Source organism: Ilyonectria robusta (assembly GCF_021365365.1).
Source record: "Ilyonectria robusta strain PMI_751 chromosome Unknown BGZ61scaffold_6, whole genome shotgun sequence".
Classification (NCBI taxonomy): domain Eukaryota; kingdom Fungi; phylum Ascomycota; class Sordariomycetes; order Hypocreales; family Nectriaceae; genus Ilyonectria; species Ilyonectria robusta.
This window is the reverse complement of record NW_025764440.1, coordinates 1240002-1259590: the sequence shown is the minus strand read 5'-3', so window position 1 is coordinate 1259590 and position 19589 is coordinate 1240002. Positions and strand designations below refer to the sequence as shown.

At 55.5% G+C, this 19589-nt stretch overlaps 5 protein-coding genes across 5 annotated transcripts; 3 read left to right on the top strand and 2 right to left on the bottom strand.

The window, feature by feature from the left end:
• Positions 1-286: 286 nt before the first annotated feature.
• Positions 287-2900, top strand: BGZ61DRAFT_198869 (uncharacterized protein). Its single transcript, XM_046237890.1, has 2 exons — positions 287-341; positions 426-2900. Exon 2 carries the CDS (start codon positions 734-736, stop codon positions 2804-2806), a length of 2073 nt encoding a protein of 690 aa, XP_046106889.1. The 5' UTR covers positions 287-341; positions 426-733; the 3' UTR covers positions 2807-2900.
• Positions 2901-8880: 5980 nt separating this feature from the next.
• BGZ61DRAFT_572291 (major facilitator superfamily domain-containing protein) lies at positions 8881-10934 on the bottom strand (the record flags this gene model as incomplete). The annotated part of the gene is made up of 3 exons (XM_046256097.1): positions 8881-10217; positions 10266-10658; positions 10740-10934. The coding sequence occupies 3 exons, from the start codon at positions 10932-10934 to the stop codon at positions 9093-9095; spliced, it is 1713 nt and encodes a 570-aa protein (XP_046106888.1). The 3' UTR covers positions 8881-9092.
• A 469-nt stretch (positions 10935-11403) lies between these two features.
• Positions 11404-13272, top strand: BGZ61DRAFT_289204 (uncharacterized protein; the record flags this gene model as incomplete). Its single annotated transcript, XM_046238553.1, has 1 exon — positions 11404-13272. A coding segment is annotated over one exon (1869 nt), but the record flags the coding sequence as incomplete, so codon positions are not given.
• Positions 13273-14078: 806 nt separating this feature from the next.
• BGZ61DRAFT_447885 (uncharacterized protein) lies at positions 14079-14803 on the top strand. Its single transcript, XM_046245411.1, has one exon. It carries the CDS (start codon positions 14309-14311, stop codon positions 14756-14758), a length of 450 nt encoding a protein of 149 aa, XP_046106886.1. The 5' UTR covers positions 14079-14308; the 3' UTR covers positions 14759-14803.
• Positions 14804-15030: 227 nt separating this feature from the next.
• Positions 15031-15574, bottom strand: BGZ61DRAFT_447884 (uncharacterized protein). The gene has a single exon (XM_046245410.1). It carries the CDS (start codon positions 15491-15493, stop codon positions 15272-15274), a length of 222 nt encoding a protein of 73 aa, XP_046106885.1. The 5' UTR covers positions 15494-15574; the 3' UTR covers positions 15031-15271.
• Between the last annotated feature and the right edge of the window lie 4015 nt (positions 15575-19589).

Sequence of the window (19589 nt, the reverse complement as noted above, 5' to 3'; positions counted from 1 at the left end):
GTGTTGATCTGAGCACCTCGGACGCGGGGACAGTTTTCTACTGACTTAGCTTTGAGGGCGACTTTCTAATTGAAATTTCATGAAGACCCGTTTTGACCAACTATGGATGAGGTGCTTGATGCATTCGAGTTTCCGAAACCCACTATTGGACAATTCTAAGTCTGGTAGCTCTGCAGGGACTCTGAGTGCTGAGGGAGGAGTCAAACCTAAGGTACGAAGCTGTTGACTCACAAAAAGACGCTAAACGAAAATCACGAATTGCCCCTTGATGACTCTGATGGGGAATCATCAATATTGGGTTATGACACAGACGCAAATCTCTTGACTGGGTCTAGTAAGCGGTAATTCTCCCCATTTCCCCAGTTGGCAGGCGCAATAGCTTGGAATGACGCGCTGTGAGTCACCGCACTAATTGTCCCAATTAGCTCCCGCTGGCATCTGACCACATCGTGGCTCGCTTTGAGGGTGGGGCGAACGAGCCGCATCAATACTTCGCCACAACCAACTCCATCTCCTTCTCAACGCAGTTCGAGACAATAAAACGTCGAGTTGACCCGCCTCATCAACGTCTTGAAACAGGCAGTGCCTTTACTTGAGACTTCATCACATTCTCATTCTATTGGCGCCGGCGTTTAGCTTTCCTTTGTGTCTTCCTTCATTTAGTTTGCATCACCACCCCGTCGTCATTATTCCGCTTCCTCCGCAGACAGCCGCAACTTCAACATCACCCACCATGATGTCTCTTAAGAGTCAGAAGGATGGCTCCCCACAGACCCGTAAACAGGCTGTGGCGGAGCCGTCCTCTTCGCGCATCGTACCGAAGCCTGTGCCAGAGTCGCAGGCCCAGGACCCAAGGCGGTATCAGATCGAGCAGCTGCGTCGACGATACTCGCCCAAAGAGTCCAACGCTCCCAATGGAGCGACCTCGTTCGTCTTCAAACTGGCGCCCTCTGACCCGGATTTTCCGTTTGAGCTGGCCCACCTTGATTGCGACATCCGCGTTCCGTGGGAATACCCGGAGGAGAAGCCGGTTCTGTTCGTGAAGAACAAGGATATCCCGAGAGGGTTCGGCATCAACATCGAGAGGGGCTGGGAAAAGCTGGTGGAGGAGCGACCCGGAGCCACACTACTGGCCCTCACCCGAGAGCTGGACAAGAACCTGGAAACGTTCCTGTCTGAGCAGAAGGTCGATACGGTCAAGCTCGTGAGTTTCAAGGACACGAGACATTTGGACGCACAAGCTGCGGAGGAAACCACTGCTTCAGTTGCGCCAACTCAGCCAGCTCAGCCAGTCAAACCAGCGCCATTGGCATATGTCCCGGAACCTTCTTATACCAAAGATCAAATTGGTGCTGCAAAGGCTAGGCGAGCTACGGAGGTGCGCCAGCTTGAGGCACGAATGGGGAGGATGCCAACGTATCGTCGATCCCCAGATGGCATCGTGTATACTCTACCCATCGAACCGAAACGGCGGTCTGAACTACCCTCTGGATTACAGGGAGTTCAAACGCTTCATCTCATCATCCCTCTGATCTATCCGCTGCAGAATCTTCGGATCCAGCTGAACGAAGTGAACAGCGATGATGCCGAACCGTTGGAGGACATCTTTTCCGAAAAGGCAGCAGAGCAGCAACATATGACGCTCATGAGCCACCTGAATTACCTTGCCCAGAATCTTCACAAACTGGCAAAGCAGGCGCAAGCCCAGGTCCAGGCTCGGGCTCAGGCCGAAGCCGCCAAGGCTGAAGTGCTGCAAGCCACAGTGGCAACCCAGGAAGTTGAAGAAGATGGTACTGAAAAGTCAGTGGCTTCAGGGGAGAAGAGTCACATTCAGGTCATCGCACGTCCTCCTGAGTGGAGTTTGGTCTACGGAGACGACGATTCGACCGACGAAGATACTGATCCTGAAGATGAGGGCCAGGGAGGTGTTGTCCTGGGTGAGGAGGACGTTGAGACAGCGCCTGTGATTACTGATATCCCTGAGCGGGGAACCATGATGTCGTTCCCGTCCATCGAGCTTCACGGTATTGAGATCATCCAGGTCTCCATCTTGAGCCTCAGCGTCAAATGTGAGCGATGTAAGACTCTCAATGAAGCAGGAGGTCTCAAACCCGACGTGGAGAAGCCGTTGAGCTGTAAGAAGTGTGCGTCCCCTATGGCTGTTACGTTTAGGGCACAGCTGGTTCACGAGCATTCGTCGAGGGCTGGATTCCTTGATCTATCTGGATGTAAGGTGGCAGATATGCTGCCGAGCACCTTTATTCCCACCTGTGCGCGATGTTCTACGCCGAGTCTCGGACTCGTTTCGGTCCGGGGGGAGACGGTGACAAACGTCTGCCGGGACTGCCACGCCAAGTTTACGTTCAAGATTCCAGAGGTCAAGTTTCTCTTCATTACACCAGGGACACTCCCGCCGCCTATTACGGGCCCACGACGCAAGCAGGAGAAGCTTGGTTTGCATGCGGGAGAACCGCTGCCCAACAAAGGAGCATGCCAGCACTACCGCAAGTCGTACCGGTGGTTCCGCTTCTCGTGCTGCAGCCGTGTACACCCGTGTGACAAGTGCCACGACGACGATGAGGACCATGTCAATGAGTGGGCGAACCGCATGATCTGCGGGTGGTGCAGTCGGGAGCAGAACTATGCAGTCGAGGCATGTGGCTTCTGCGGACGGAGTGTCATTGGAAGGAAGGGCAAAGGCTTCTGGGAGGGCGGACGGGGAACTAGAGACCAGAGAACCATGAGCCGTAAGGACCCAAGGAAGCACAAGAGGATTGCAGGAAGCCAGGCGGCAAAGAAGGATTAGGGCAGCGTATTAGCGACGGCCGCTGATGGTGATTGCTGATGGCGAAAGGTCGTGGCCATGTCCTTCGTTGGTGTACTTGTAGCTGAGATAGAATACATGTGAAGCCACCAGCTGCCAAGTATCGTCACGGCGATCTCAGCCGCCGGGCCGTCACATCACGACTATCAAGACGCATTTCGGCCCCCAATCACGACTGCTGAGCTCGCACCGTCACATCACAAGTCCCGTCGCGCAGCGGCTGCAGCCGCGCCACCAGACGTCGCAGCCGCTCACTCGCAGCGAGCTGCTGCATCCGCATGACCCGCGCCGGACTAGTCACGCATGCTCGGCATGCCATTCTTGCGCTTCCCGGGCTCGCACACACAGGATCGGCAGAAGCACGCCAAGTGTCAGCCGTGTGAAACGACGAGGGGTTTACGCGGCCGGCGTCTATGGCACCCCTTCTAGTTCTATTCTTGGGGGCCTCTCTTTTGCACGTATCCGCCGGGCTGTGAGATGTCATTCGTTTCTCCTGGTAGAGGGTGCGAATGCCGTGCTACGGGACGATGTGATTCGCAGTGGCTCCGTTCGCAGCGATGGCGGCGAGTTGGAGGGCGGCCTTTTGTTTTGGTGCGAGTATGGGCGGCTAGGTGTAAGTCAGATGGCCGTGGTTGGGCTGTACTCTGTACTATCTCTGCGCAATGTTCCCCAGACTGCTATTTCGAGATAATACAATTAATCATTTAATCCAACTAATAATTAATTGATCTCTTCGAAAATAATAAAATCGATTAATTGATTATTTAGTCAACATGATTAAGTGAGATACGGTAGGTACTTCCGAGTAACTCACCCTCGACCCTCCGTCCCCAGTATTACTGCATCTGCTCCCCTCCTCGATAAGCCTCACTGGAAAACCTCGTAGATTGCGCATTCCCTACTGGCAAGAATACGCGGTGACCGCCGGGGAAGCCCCCGAGTGATTCGGAGAATCGCGGAAATGGCCGTTGATCTCTATCGGTGTGCGGCACTTATCGCGCTGCATGCGGAGAAAAAAGATGAGTGTTGAGGCTGGCCGGGGAAGTGGGCCAACGAACTTCCGGAGGTCCACGGGTTTGGGGGAGGTTTGCCGGCTAAAGTGGTTGGTGTTTTGTTGTTTGCGTGCGCGGGGAACGAGGAGGGGGAAAGTGGAAATCCGGTGGAAATCCGTTGGAAATCCAACGCCGGGGATCGGTGGGATGACTGGGGGGCTGGTGTGATGAGGGACGAAGCCGCTTGGAGGAGATGGTTGACCGGTGAGGGGACGGCGACATGGTGTAGGGGTTGAGGGACACGGGTATGGCATGGCGGTGATGCGGTGATGCCTGGAAGCCTGGGATGAAGATAACTATCGGGGACTGATCCGTAAGAAAGTCGCCGGGCCTCTGAGTAATACAGACATGACTATAGACTGGCTGGGAGAAACACGCACAGAGCGCACGGGCAAGCCTCATCTGGAGGATCGTACAGATACGGATACCTGATACAGGGCAGGTCCCAGATGCGGATCCGCCTCATCACCAGACTCTTCAACGGCCAAGGAATAAGCCTGATGCCTACCTATACATTACCACATCGTGCTGCGGCAAGGGGTTTTAAACTCTCGAAGTAATCGCGGCGAAGGGATCAACCCGTCACGGGATCCCACCTGAGGAGCGCTCCGACACACACGGTGCACGTCGCGATCCTCCAAAACCTGCGACTCCTCCGCGAGATGTGAATGTGACGGCATCTGCAGCCTGTAAGCCGGGGGGCCTCACGCGGAACCGAACGACCCCAGGGCCTCGGGCGCGGTGCGGCACATTTTACCTTTGTATTCCCTTGTCTGAAGAGCAAAAGGGCAACAGGAACAAGGCCCCCCTTCCCATGTTTGCGCGTGTGCGAACTCGGGGTGCAGCCGCAGGCCGCCGCCGGCCCCCAGTGTCCGGAGGTGCGAGCTTCCAGAAGAGGAAGTTTACCAGAGGGCTCTTTTGAAAGAAGGGAACGGCTCAAGCCCTGGGGGAATCGAGGGAGGGGATGGATGGGGGCGTGGTGGTTGCTGGCCTTGCCGGATTGGATCTGTCAGGGCCATCATGGGGGCGTGCCGGGGCTTTTTGGGTGACCGACCCCGGAGGAACAGAGGGGAATGGGTGGTGGGATTCCGCGCGGGATGGACGCTTTGGGCTCGGTGATGAGATGGAGGATGGGGGCGTGGGGTGGGTGGTATCGAGATGCTGTGTGTGAGTGCGTGGGCGAGGTGGTGGTTTGTTAGTGGTGGTTTGTCCGCCGCGCTGAGGCAGTGAGGGTTGGGAAGAGAGATAACGGCATCAACAACCATGGCATGTCAGTCCAAGCGCGAATGGCGGGCTTCTGGAATCTTTGACACGGCACACGAGCACAGGTGTCTAGAAAGGGAATGTCGAGAGTAAGTTTGCGAGTTAGGTGGTTGGAGCATGTATCCCCCTTTGGCCGTCCATGTAGACTGTCTGAATCGCCAAGTATCTCCTTGGCGTTGCTGGCCTCCTCTTTCGAAACCACATGGCTCGTCGAGTCAGTAACTCGCATCATGCAAGGTACTGGCCTACGATCCATCCAACCGTTCGTCAGGACGTGCAGCATTTCTCCTCGGGGCGATTCAAGTCGGTCCGGCCCCGGCTCACGATTGCGTTCTACGGGCTTTCTAGACCGGCAGAACGTTGCCAGTGTGTGTGTGTGTTGATGCGTAGTGGATGCAGCCGCAGGTAGAGAGACCTTCGCCATCTCCGTGACTGTTTCTTCCAAATGTCATCGGGATCCACAGCCCACGTCGCGAAGTCTCAAAGCACTGAGGCAAAGTGACGCTGCCTTTCATTTAATCCGTTCACACAGACCAATGCGGTGCGATACCAATCTACCCCACAGCGTTCCGAGACACCTGGGCCCCATGGTAGGACCCTGTTTGCAGGGCGTCACAGGACCCTTTTTGGGGCATTGATTGTGCCTTGGGGAGGGAGGGGGACCTGGCTGAGGGTATTTTGGGAATGGAGAGACTGCTGCGCAGATGAGCATGATACACTGAAGAAGCCCCATTTCCCCGCTTGCCATGAGACCACATTGGGATTCGTGTCGTCATCGACGCCGAGAGCATGCTGAACTGGAGATGTGGTGCATTGATAGCAATGGCGGTTTGCGATAGGGGGCATGTCAGTATCGAAGTGGGCAGATATACGACCAGATGACTCGCGCCTCATTCATGATTTGTATGCTAAGTTTGGTGTCACCTTGCGAGTGGACGCCTCGCCTGGCTGAGTTGTGGTACCGCGCTGCGCACAATGGCAAAGGCCCCATCCAACTCCCCCTTTCGCCATGCGCAAGTGACGTTGCCTCTTTTACCGAGCAGTCGTCTGCTATCAGAGGCATCTTCCGACCGCCACGCGGGACAGAGAGACAGCGTGACCACGGATGAATGTCTCTCGTTGCTTTTGGCTGGCCTGGCTTTCTTTAGCGCAGAGGCCGCCGCCGCCTCTTTAAGCCAAACCGACACGTGAATGGCTCGATAAGGCGGCCGGGTGCCCTAGCGAGAGCCTCGTAGGGGCGAGATGTTGCGCTCTGGGGCACTCAGACCAGCGGCGGATGGACGGGAGGGCCGCCACGGACCGCCACGGGAGCGTCACAGGACGGACTGGCTGATGGCGTTAAGTTACTCTGCACTACGGCCTTGGATGCGATTGGGACGAATGCACGGCAGAGAAAGCTGACCCCCTGGTGTTTTACGCCATTGCTTGGCAATTGTTGCTGTTGTTTTGTGCCCGGACTGGCAAGATATCCCACCGCCATTTTGTTTTAGCACTACGTGATGGGCGCAATGCGTGCGATGTAGAGGCGGTTTGTCACCTTCCGGGGGGTGCGGGACGCTTTGATTGTTACATTGGTGGGTGGCCTTGGGGGGCGTGCAGGCTGTGAGCTGAGGTAAGGTTAGGGAAGGTTACAGTGGTTGCAGCTTGTGCCTTGGTTTCTCCGGCGCTTCTCGCGTTCGTCGTCTCGCCTTTCCGACAAATATTATGTACCTACCTAGGGATGTAGGAGCTGCCTTGGTCAACTGTCGTCATTGTCATGGGAAGGGAATGTGGGAAGAGAGATCCGTGTAAACCCCGCTTCCCTCCCTGTTTTCCCGCTGAAGAGTCCAGTCAACTGGCTGTCATGCTCCCACAGGCCGCCCCCAACCTCTGCCATTGGCCTGTGTTGCGTGTTGCAGGGCTCGCACGTCCAGTTCCTTGAAACCCAGCCTCTGGACCGCGATGGCGATGCCCAGGACACGCGTATCAGCGTCGTTCAGGCCTCTGGCTCGCAGGGACCGGCCCCTTTCGTCTCGTCGTCTTCGTCGTTTCGCTGTCGTCCGAGTCATCCCACCGCACGTGGCCAACTGGAGACGGCCTCCGTCACACCATCAGGCCCAAGCCTCTTCAACTGTCGTCGGTCAGCCTTCCCGACGCATCGCGACGCCTGCCCCTTCTTGAACTCCCGGAGCCAGCCCCGGCGGCCACAGACACCGACACGTGCTCGTGACGCCCCCGCGGCGATTCATCTGATTCAGCGATTGCCTCCCCTGCTCGCCGCGGCGTGGCGCCGCGCCCAAGTGACAAGGCCTCTCCAGCGCTCCCCCCGGCTATCTGGACAAGTTCACAACCATCCCCGTCGAGTCAGGGGCCCTTTGCTCTGGCCCCGTCAAGCCCCCGTCAACCCTGTCGGGACCCGTCCGGGCCTCTCCCGCGGATGCCTTTCCGGCGCCAGGGCCAACCCCCTGGCCTGTCTGAGGCCGTGGTCATGGGAGCGTTCTTCTAGAAGCCGTGGAAATTGGGTAATTGCCCGCGACCCGGCTTGTCGGTGGGAGGGGGGTGCGTGGGGCCCTGGTTTGATTTATCGTCCATTTTATCTCCCTTTTCTTTTCCCCAATTTATTGATTTAATCGAACCTGGTCAACGGTGGCCCGATGGGGGTCGTGGATGCGAAACGGTGGCCACATTGGGATCACACCTGGACAGGCCCAGCTGTCACAGTCAAATACAACACTGAGGAAAGGGAGACAAGTCGCATCGAATGTCTGATGCTTGGCGTATTACGAGAGTTGATGACATTGCTGCTGGCTGTTGTGCAACCTGCAGTCACAAAAGCAAGAAGTGCTGACGGATGGAACAAGACCAACAGCCCGACCAAAACCAGTCGCTGTTCCGAAATGCCGCAGGCTGCTTCCGACCACCGGACTCCCATCTACCGTCTGAAAATACATGTGAAAATAATTAAAACGAAAAGAAATAAATTCATTCGGCCGGAAAATGATAGCTCGGAAAACCCGCAACAACGAAATCACGCGGTCCGTTCCACCGCGTTGGTAACTACTAGGCTCTGCCCCCTGGCTTTGACACCATCGCCTCCCTGCCTCAGAATCACCGCCTTTGACAGCTCCGACTCTTTGGTCTGCCACCAGGGAGCCTGCTCAATCTCATCCCGGGAGCTCGTTAGCGTCGACGGAGCACGACCCGGGAAACCGCCCGACCCGCCGCCGGGGGATACCTCGTTTTATTTTGTTGCTTGGTAGCTAATAGGCGAATTCCCGAGACCCAAACCGGTGTTCATGATTGGACATTGTCTACCTTGCTGGTAATACCCGTGGTTTCGTGTCCAAGGGTTGGTCTACTCCATAGCAGCGCTCCCAGTGTCTTGGGTTCCGTCCCTGATGGACCCGACGAGGGAGACGCTGGGGAAGGATCGAGTCTTGGGACACTGTTCAAGTCGAAGCGAGGAGGCGTGATTTCCGACCAGACAGGAGTCTGTGACTGGTAGTGTGGTCGATCTTGACAATGGCTTGTAGTTGGAACCTAGGGTCATGAGACTAGCTGACCCGGAGCCGTCGCCTTGGGCCGCGATGCTAGTAGGGAGTGCCGACAGCAGGGGAGGCCACGAATACTCCCGAGAACTCGGGACAATACTGGAGACATCACCTGGCTTTCACCGGGGCTCAAGTCTGGCCCCGAACTTTTGACATTGCAACGGTATCAGATATCGCCTTCTCCGTGATCACCGGTCAGTAGCTCGCTTCAAGGTGGTTGGGGGGGCCCTCAGCAATCTCGCTCCTTCAGCTTGCGGTTGCGCTGCCATATCTAATTCTCAAAGCACTGGCCGCTAGAGGGTGGCCCAAGAAATGTTTTCATCTCATCTTGCGCTCAAGCTTGGGCCACGATGAAAGGGATATCTCGCCATTCCCAGCCACGTTGTTCATGCCTCTTGACACCATCTCCGGACTTGACGCCATCTACGGGTGTAGTGCTGTCCCGGGTCGCCAATGCCCCGAGCTTCGTTCCTGGGGCTTATCGAGTTTCTTCTCCGCCTGGGGGGAGCCGGTGGCTTGGTTACGGAGTGGAGGGCCCGCCTCATCTGGTGGGAGACGGGGGCATTTCGTACATACCGCCAGAATCCCTGCCACGGCCGCTATTGCGCAGCCTGTTACCCAGACGGAGCTTAGGGCCGTGACCACGGCATCGAGCATGGCGGCGTCCGCAAGGCCCCCGGTCTTGAGGGAGTGTCGAATTGCCTTCATCGTGTCCTGGGCCGCGTCTTTGCCGTGGCCGAGCTCCTCGAGTCCCAACCGGAGCCGGCTGGAAAAGACGCTGAGCCCAATGGCAACGCCTAGGCACTGACCTGCCGATCTCAGGACACAGATCATTGCGATGGCGTGCCCAGCGTCGACTCTATCTACCGTTGCTTGGACACCGACTGACATGGCCGGGATTACGCTGCCCATCGCAATGCCTAGGACCATGGTGATTGAGATTAAAGCCCCGTCGGGCATATCTTGGTCAATGAGAATCATGAGGCCGAGCGAAACGATGGTTAGGCACCATCCGCTTAAGAGAAAACAGCGATAGTGTCCCGTCTTAGATACGACAATTCCCACTACCAAAGCCATCGGGGCCACGGTCAGAGTGGCCGGGAGGGCCCAGACACCCGTCATGGCTGGCGAGAGGCTCTTGACTCCGAGATAGAAGAGAGACATGTAGTAGAGTACCATCCACATGATAACACCGTGGATCATCGTGTTGACAAACTGCATGATCGTCGAGTAGTTGCGGAACATGCTGGGACGAAACATGGGGTTCTTAGCGTACCACCTCTCGTAACCTCCCAGTGTGATGAAGCCCATGGCTGAGACCACCATCGGGGTGATGATTTGGGGGGATTTCCAGGAGAAGGACGAACCACCCCAGCTCAACGGGAGCAAGAGGGCCACAGCGGATATCACGAACAGGGTGATACCAATCCAGTCTATTTGCGCAAGTAGAGGCCAAACTCGCTGCTGAGGTTTGTCGTATCCCAGTAGAATGGACGCCCCTATCACACTCGCTCCCAGCATTGGGAGGTTGATCCAGAAGATCCATCTCTACGCACAAGTTAGCCTCTGCTAGAATGAAAACCTTGGAAAACATACCCATCCAATATTCTCATTCTGCGTAAAGACACCCCCAATAAGCGGCCCTGCGATGGTTCCCAGAGCCCAGGGGATGTTCAAGAATGACACCCATCGCGCTCGCTGGCGCACGGCGAACAAGTCCGTCAGGATCACAGCAGACAGCGCCTGAGGGCCTCCAGCACCAACACCCTGGACCGTGCGGCCGACGAGGAGTACAGTGCTGTTCCGGGCGAGGCCACATACGATCGTGCCGCCGATGAAGATAGCCAGAGACCCCAAGTAGGCGGGCTTCCGACCCACGACGTGGGACAGCGCCGAGAAGATGGGCTGCGTGATGGTAGTAGTCAACAGGAAGGTTGTGCCCAAGCTCAAACTTTCTGATACACTTGCGTCAAGATCCGAAGCAATGGCCTTTGCGGACGATCAGTGGCTGCAGGTGTGAAGTGTTGGTGTAAAGGGGGTGGAGGAGGGTGCGAGATGGTGGAAGCTCACCGGAAGGGTGACACAAATGCAGGTTGCGTCGAAGGCATGGGTGAGAGTGACGAGACTCAAGACAGAGAATATGAGGATGTTTGATCGTTGCGTCTGCCGATTATCCTCGGTGGGTTGGTTCTCAACCAGTGGTGAACCGCCGTTCCCATCGGATGTCGAACTGGCGGGCTGCTTCTCAGGGGTAGGAGAGTCCATGACGGGCTGGCCAGGAGGCGACGCTGTCCTTCAAAGATGTTGATGACGAAGGATGAATGGGAAGAATGAATAACTCGAGAGATTTGTTGATTAGGGCATCGATACCCTGCTACCGAATTATCGTTCATCTACGTCAGAAGGCGCGGCTTGTTGATGGGTGTCGTTCGTGATAACCTTCATGGAACCTGCGGCCACGAAGTCAACATCACGAGAGCGCGAAAACTTACCACGTACTCAGGGGAATCTCAACAGAAACCTTGATAGCGAAGGGAGATGAAGGGTAGTATTTGATCCCCCGTCATCGGCCATCTGTGGAAGCGTGAACCTGCCTCGTCAACATTCCCCTGCAACATCCCCTCGTTCTATCTGAAGACACTCGCCCACATTTTCCGCGCACTCGCGCCCCTTGGAGTACATCACCTTCAAAACATCACTTGCACGCATCATGGAAACATACGCATCATCCACGAGCGGCCCGGTGCTCTTCTGCGGCTTCGTCATGTGCATAATCGCCTGGTGGTCGGTGTTCCCGGCCGTCGAGGCAGGCCTCCGCAAGATCAACCCAACGCTCTACCACCGCCTCGACAGCGAGTCCCGCACCAGGAAGCTTCTCCCCATGATCATGATGGCGATGCGTGTGGTGCTCGGTGTCCTCGTCACTTTTCCCTCGTGTTCCTACGCTGCCCTCACCACGCCTTGGGGCGTTGACAAGCAGCTCTCGCGCGCCGGCGACATCTGCGTTGCGTCCCAGTTGACTGTGTGGGCGACTGAGCTGGGAATGATCAGAGACTACTCGCCCGAGTTGTTCGTGCACCATCTTGTCTGCCTCCTGGTCTCGATCAACGTGGTGCTCAGTCCACCGATTCACCAGATCAAGATGCTGTACATCTTGTTTGCATCGCAGCTCGGAGATCTAGGACCAGGGACGATTGTCGTCCTCAAGATGGCCGGACTGAGACCTGAATCGTCTAAAGTAATGTACGGCGTCGTGCTGGCGTCGACCTGCTGGCTCGTCATGTCCAAAGTTGGCACTGGGTTTTGGTCCGTTGGAAACGCTCTGCAGTCCCCATATCAGATTGCCGATTGGGTCTGGGCATTCTGTGTTCTATTTTGGGCCTTGTACTCCCTCTTTGGAGCGTACCGGAACCTGAAGTGGCTCAAGATGGTCAAAAGCAATCCCCTGCGCCCATACAGCATCGTCTGTTTCAACAGGGTGACTCTCCCGACGTCCCACATATTCCTTGGGACGGCCTTTGGCACGACTCTTCTGTCTACGCTTTTCATCTACGGCATGAATCACACCGAATTCCTCACCTCCTCTGATTTGACCAAGCTGCCTTTGCTTGGTCTGTTGGGAGTGGGCCTGGGTCTGACAAGTGCCATGGGAATGAGGGCTGTGTATCCTGTCAAGGCTTCTGAAACAGACCCGTGGGGACGAGATCTGTATCTTCACTACGGGATGCTCGTCGTCGCCGGGTGGACGTACTCCATCTCCAGCTCAACGCTAGATATTGGGAAATCGGCAATCCTGGGTGCGCTGGCACTCAATGTGCCTCTCTTTCAAGCCCTTGCCAAGGTTTCCTACTACTACTCCATCAAAGACGCTGCAACACACTTCCTGCCTCCCGACCCTGAAGACGAAGATGAGAAACCCATCCTCGTGGCACCCGCCATGGCCAAGCTTGATAAAACAGCGACCAAGGCACACCTTGGGGTGGCTCGCGCAAACCTGACAGTCTTCCTCATCTCCGTCGGGCTCCTGGCTTGCAAGGTCTTGAACCTGACTGAGGCTGGCACGTTGGCCTTGGGAGCCTCGCTTATAAGCCAGCTAATTCGGAGTCCTGGTATGATCTACGATTCCCTTAGCGACTCAAAGGTTGCGCCCTTTCTACACGCCTTGCTTACGAGCGTAGGTGTTGCAATTGAACTATGGATTCTTGTTTACGAGCTTGCTGCGCGTCAGCTGCGCTCCGACAACGCCTCCTACTCGGGCATCATCTCCGACTACGCTCTCATCGGCGCCGTCATTGCAGCTGGCTTCGCTTCGGAAGTACTCCTTGCGGGCAAGCAAAAGATTCGCAGGCCAGCATCGAAATCCGCAGCACCTGATGCCAGGCCCAAGAAGAGTCAAATTGTGAGCCCCATGGTCTTTTCCATTCTCTGCGTCTTCGTCACACAATGCTTCATGGCGAAGGAGGTGATTCGGTACTCCGGCCCGCAGGTCTTGCAAGACCCAGGTGTCTGGTTCAAAAACTTCCGGGACATTCTTACCAGCCTGAAGGTATGGGCGGCCGTCGTAGCCGCAGGTTCCATGCCTGTGGTGTTGTTCAAGGCCCTAGGCTTTGAGGCTGCGAGGTCTCAGGAAGTGGTTGCGGAAGCTGATCCGGAAGAAATGAAAGCAAATTAATGCTGCAATAATTTTTAAACTAGCCGGCTTAATTGATTATTTAATTTTCAATTAGTTTAAACGCTGTTCACTTCCCCTTCCTGTATGGCACATGATGAAGGCTGCATGTAATTGACCCCTTGTCGACATCGTAAACCCCCCCGCGTACGGCAAAACGGAGAAGATCGTCGCGTCCCGTTACAGCTGCACGGTGATTCTCAAAGGAGCCATAGGATTCCGGATAAGTTCATGGTTGTCTCAGCGATCTTCCATATTCTAACGGCGACCAGGACGTCACATCCACCACCTCGGTCGAGCAAGGTTGTCAAAGCCTCCCCATGATCAACTCCATGTGCCAGGCATCCAACGGCCGCCGGGCCGCAAGCGTTTCCCGCGGCTGCCTCCCGATGCGGCCGTTGGTGGACGATCCATGGTGTTGCTTCTCCCACCAGAGTGCATACTTACCCCTTCGCTGCGTCAACGTGAGTGTTCCATCAGGAGGGACCCCCTCAACGCAGGGCCGCGTGCGGCGGTTGTAGCCGCTCTGCAGCCATGCACTTCCCCGGGTCTTGAATTGTAATTTCAGGCCTCACATGCAGAATCGGGGGGCTGCAAGGAGCACCTGGCGGTCTGGCGCCCACTCCCGATATCCCGCGGCCTGATGTTCGAGCTGTCATGATTACCCCGTGGCTGACAACACATCTTCAATCGCCCGAGGAAGCCACATCACACGACCATGTGCTGCTTCGCTGTCTGGGACGCGGGCCGTTAGAGGAGGGAGGGTGCGGATCAACTCTTCACGTGGCGGTTGTGCCGCCGGAGGATTTGCACATGTGGACGCTAGAAGTACACGCAGGTTTACGGTACAAGGAACGCTCCATGTTTCCATCTCCCGTGGAGGTTTACCATACCTCGGCCAGGTTTCTCGGTTTCTCGGTTTCTCGTCACTGCCTGCCACGAAACCGGGCCGTCTCCATGTCCCGCCTCCATGTCCCGCATCAATGAGATGGCCGCAGCCCGCAGACGACGAAACAACAGGCCATCTCCGCATCACCAGCCCCAACCCCAGCCTCGATCCCCGCGGTCACATGTTGCCCGTTCACCGACGGCCTCGCTGCAAAAACTGCCGGATGTTCAAGCCCATGACCGTCTGAATCTCCCGTTCGCGGGCCTTTCACCCGAACATTCGCCCCGACGACCTGTCCTTTGGGGGTGTTTACGCAGGACGGCGCTATTTTTCCGTCTGCTGATGAGTGCGGTACACACCCCCATATTCCCTCCCCCAAAGAGGCCCCGGGTCAGCAGGGGGGCATCAGAACCGCGGACTTGGGACTGGAATCGAATGAGGTTTCCGGGGTGGTCGATGTTACCCCATACCCCGGGCTCTGGACGCGGGGAAGTTGTCAAACGATGCCGTGTGGGTGGTGGCAGGGAATAGAACTAGCCTGATAGCAGAGATGAGAGACCTCGGGTGGAAAACTTGCAAATGATAAATCCAATTAAACAATAAAATATTAAATCGTTATTGATATTATCTTTAATGACCTGACCAAGAACTCCTTGACTAAGGCCGAAGCAAGTGGCTGGCTAACCCCTTGTTCTCGCCCCAGAGAGGACTCTGTGTTATTGCACAAGGTAGTAGAATAAGCTTGACTACACGGCGTGGCAGAGTATCATTGGGTCAGCTCAACTCAAATAGTGAGACAGATGGGAGGCGACATCATACACCGCCAGCCGATGACGACAGCACAGTTGCATATCGATTCTCGCTCTTGCCCATTGCTGTATCCTGGTGCCCACCCTTCCAGCCCTTTCTTCTGAGGCTCCCAATAGCCCTCTCCAACACCGCTCCCCAGCACATACGACCATAGCCCTCAGAAAATACAGGATCCCGTTTGCTCTCCCAGAGTCAAGCTGAGGAGCGCTTGAGTAGTAGCTAGGTCGGTGACGACTAGCGAATGCCGAGTGTTGTATGTATCCCTTCTTTTTGCCCTTTTGACATAGTTGTGCTCTTCCTGTTCTCTGTCTCCGCATTCGGTATCCAAGTCATCCGAGTCATGTGAGACGTCAGCGAGATGAATGGGGGCGGATGGCGAGACGTTGTCGGCAACAGACACCAAGGACAAGAGGCAAGCATAAGGCAGAATAAAACCACAGTAAAATCATAATGCATAATTGTTTCATTTCGGAAATACAATCTTAGTGACCTGCATGCAATCTTCTTGACCAACAGTCCCGGATTGTGTGATTCCTTTTTAGCACTGGATTTCTCCTCGGCATATCCGTACCACAATGATACGGGACAAACAAGTGTGAGTTTGGATACTGGAGATGAACACCAGAGAGGGTAATTCATGCTGGCCACGAAGAGTCAAATAAATACGGCATCTATGATCCTTAGAGTCACAGTAGCCGTGACTAGAGAAGTGGCTTGGGCCAACTGGGAGCTTGATAGATTCAGAGACTGTCGATTGGACTTAACATGACAACAAGAACTGCTTTATGGTACTTGAACTGGTCTTGATTTTAATTTAATCACTTCAGGTTATAATAACATACCTCCCCTGTGCAAACTCACTGGCGTGAATAGGAAGCCATGCATGTAATATCGATACTCGGAAGCGCGCAGATAAAAGAGTCTATCATCATATGAGACAACCCCAGCCTCAGAGGGCATCACGCATCGGCTGTGTACTACAATACAATTTCACAGTAGCCATTCCATTTCATTTTAATTTTCACAACATGTAGTCTGGCGCATCCTCTGCGAACGTTGACAAAACGGACCGTTTCGACTTACACCAACCTTGACGTCAAAGTCGAAACGGAGGGCACGATGCATTTGACGCCACCACGATTTAATCGACAGGCAACAATAGCGCTAGCAAGTAATTGAATTCTAATATTCGATTATGACTGCGAGGCGGTGATCATCTGTTCAAAGGTGGCTATCCCTACCCGAGTAGCCTTCGGCATTTCGGTACTCTCGGTATTGATGACGGCAATTCAGCATTAGCCATCGGCATCTAAGTGTGAGCGCAGCTGCCATCCTTCTAAGGCAGATGCACGCGCTGCTAAACCACACGTGGCGCTGATCCCACGGCAATCAAACCTACACGGCGATCTCACGCGACTGGGAGAAGGCTCATTGCCCAAGAGGGCTGCCTGGGGCAAAAGGTCTAATGCCGTTCTTCCCCAGCTTCTACGCGCGGGGACGGCTCCACGTGGCGGTCACGATGGAAGAAAATGGGGGCGGACGGCCATCAGAGATCAACCGGAATGGCCGCCAGAAGGGTGGTACATTGAATACCATCAGAGTCATGGAAAAGAACATACCCCCAAAGTGCAGACACCAACGGGCCGCAACTCGGCCACCCCCCGCTCGGATATGGCCTGCGGCAGCGCAAGCGGACGACGAAACCGCCATCTCGAGCCACCTCTAATGAGGGAGTCATGAGGCGTCCCGAGAGCGAGAGGAGACGCCATGGCCACTTCCCGTGCCCCGGCGTAGCTGAGGACCGCCCGAGCGGCGGCGGAGAGACCTCCCAGTTCGCCTCGGGGCTAAACTTGTCCACACACATCGTCTTCCCGAGAGTCAGTGCCCCCCCGTGTTAGGCCAAAGGGAGTTCTCCCCGAATTAGTAGGTCTTGACGCTGTGGTTTAAGGTTCAACTCCGGTCTGGCCAACTCGCTCTCTCTCGCCGTCGCACTGACACATCGATCGGGATTTGACAGGGAGATTCGGAAAATGGAAGCCATTTCCGCGTGGCTCTCCGGTTCGCGCACGGTCAACTTGCCGCGTTGGATGAAGGTTTACGCAAGGCTTCCGTCAACTTCGTAAACGATACAAGACAATTGGCTGCGGGAGATGACCATTTTGCTTGTGTCCAACATGTGACATGTAGGCAATTCTGGGGCTGCGTTGTCAATCTCCTCCCACTCTCCCAGCAGGTCGGGACGACTCCTCTCGGTTGTTTGAATCCCCTGTTGCGGACCAGACTCGGCCCTTCTAGTCGGGCCTCCAGGCCCCATCTTCTCGCCCCTCCTGGCATCTCGTCGACATGCACCTAAAAGCCCTGTGAGGACGAGGACCCAGAGACCACGCGAATTTCACGTGTTGCTGGACTGCCGGAGAGATTCCCGTTTCGAGGGGGCCCCTAGTGTTGGGCTGGTAGCGCCAAACCTTGGGACACGGCGTGGTTGACCAAATTGGAACCGAGACGTTAGTCCTCGACGCCATGGCTCTGGTCGGTTCGAGGCGATTTGATGGTGTTGGGAGAGAAGAACCGACCACGGACCGACCAACGACCGAGTGACGGGGCCCCACCCCCGGGGGATCCGCGGAGTGCCGGAAACAGCTACTAGCCCCCCGAGGGCTCTCATTGGCGACAAGTGGCTTAGCACCGATGATGGAGGGCTGGTACAAGCGGTACTTTAGTGTGGTACCTAGGCCACGGCTTCGTTCGCCGTGGCTCACCTTGGAGCTAGCGACGGGCTCGTCTCCGGGGCCTTCACCGGAGCTCAAAAGCGTCCAGCGACTGCCTGAAGGGTGGTACTCCAAGCGCGCCACGGGAAATCTAGCGATGGGAGATCGGGTGGTCAGCGAAGCGACGGTTGGGGAGCGCGAAGCTGTAGCGTTGTGTTGTTGTTGGGGCTTGTGGTACAGTTACAACCGCACCCATCGCATGGCTAATTTGGGCTTTTTTTTTTTTGTGCGTTTAATCTCAGATCATGTCCTTAAAGCCAACGCCCTTACCGAATACACCTGTTCGCCACCAACACCGTCGTACTCGTCTACGCGTGCAAGTTGGGGCTTCTTCGGGGAAACGAAATGTCGGTCCGAGGAAGCAACCAAGAGGTCAGCCCTGTAGTGCGCAGCATGTGGGTTGGCTGACAGCGTTGGTGGATGGTCAATGCCTGTCTCACAAACGGTCACGATGGGGCTCTTACTCAGTTCCCCACTTTCCGAGATTTCGCCATGGAGAGGAAATGGAGAATTAATTACGTGGCCGGTAATGCCGAAACGAATGAGTCGGGCTGCACGGACGAGGTACTGCGTAGTGTGCTCCGCCAATCCACTAATCTGCCGAGTGTGTAATATGGGATTTCCGATATGGCTATTTCTGTTGTGTCATTTGCCAGTCACAAAACCAGAGCATGTCACGGGTGGGAAACTTGATAGGCCAATGGCAAGTGTTTTTTTAAGGGTCACAAGAGGAATGAGAAGGAAAAAAAATTTGCAGAGGGGAACAACAAAATAAAAAAGCGCAAAGAGTGGGATGGATCTATGGATCTGAGGGTGTGGTGGTGTAAGGTGGTGGTGTCCTCGTTCATCCTAATCTGGCACCACCAAAACGCTGTCACCGCGTGATTGAGATTGGTTTTGACAGGGTGCATTCACTCCCAAATGCTGAATGACGTGCCAGAGTGACAGACTCCACCTGCGGGAGAAATATTCTAGAAACCCTTCCAAGGGCTGGCGAGTCAACCTTCCTGTTGACTTGGTGTGCATTGGGGGAGTCGCTGATTGGCCGTCATCATCGTGAAGGTGTTGAGGTGTGTTGAGTGTGTGTGCTCTCCCCCACTCGCTGAATCCGGTGGTTGGCAACCAGAATCAACCACTGGATCTGAGATATTACCAGCTTGGGTGTCGCCTATATCGGCCGCTGCAACCCTCTGTCACTGCTGTGCCTCAGCACGACTCTACGCGTGTTCTGGTACACCCCACCAACCCTTCCTTTTCCAACCTGTCCATTCCTCGCACACCAAAGTGGCTGCTGCAGCTTGGCAAGAATCAAGTCTTGAGAAGCTGTTTCGGTCCTTCTTCTCGTACAATACTAGAGTAGCCAAAGTATACCCCCTAACTAGTGTAACCGACAACGCATAGTTTCACACAGTCGCAACGTCACAAGGAACTCTCACTAGAACCCCCCAGGACCAACGCCCCATAGGAACAAAGTTATGGGGCGAGACGCATGAGTACGCCTCATGATTATTTCCCCGCAAACAAGCTCGCAAATAAAGGCCTCACCTCATCCGGATGATGGACTTAGTTTGCCACCCGTCAATTCCAGATTTCGGCCCATACATCGCGTGACGCCATGCGGTTTCGAGGCAGGATCCTCGATAGCAGATGGTCCGAGCCCAGGCCCCCAGATTATGACGTAGCTATCTCCCCGCCATGTTGTCCCCGTTCCCACCCCATCGTGAAACCCCAGATCTGGATGTCGATTATGATGGCCGCAGATGGCACGTCAGAATCGCCAGCTT

Coding starts and splice junctions, on each gene's coding strand:
- BGZ61DRAFT_447884 (XM_046245410.1), bottom strand. CDS start 15,493: ATGCATTATGATTTTACTGTGGTTTTATTCTGCCTTATGCTTGCCTCT.
- BGZ61DRAFT_447885 (XM_046245411.1), top strand. CDS start 14,309: ATGTCCCGCATCAATGAGATGGCCGCAGCCCGCAGACGACGAAACAAC.
- BGZ61DRAFT_198869 (XM_046237890.1), top strand. CDS start 734: ATGATGTCTCTTAAGAGTCAGAAGGATGGCTCCCCACAGACCCGTAAA.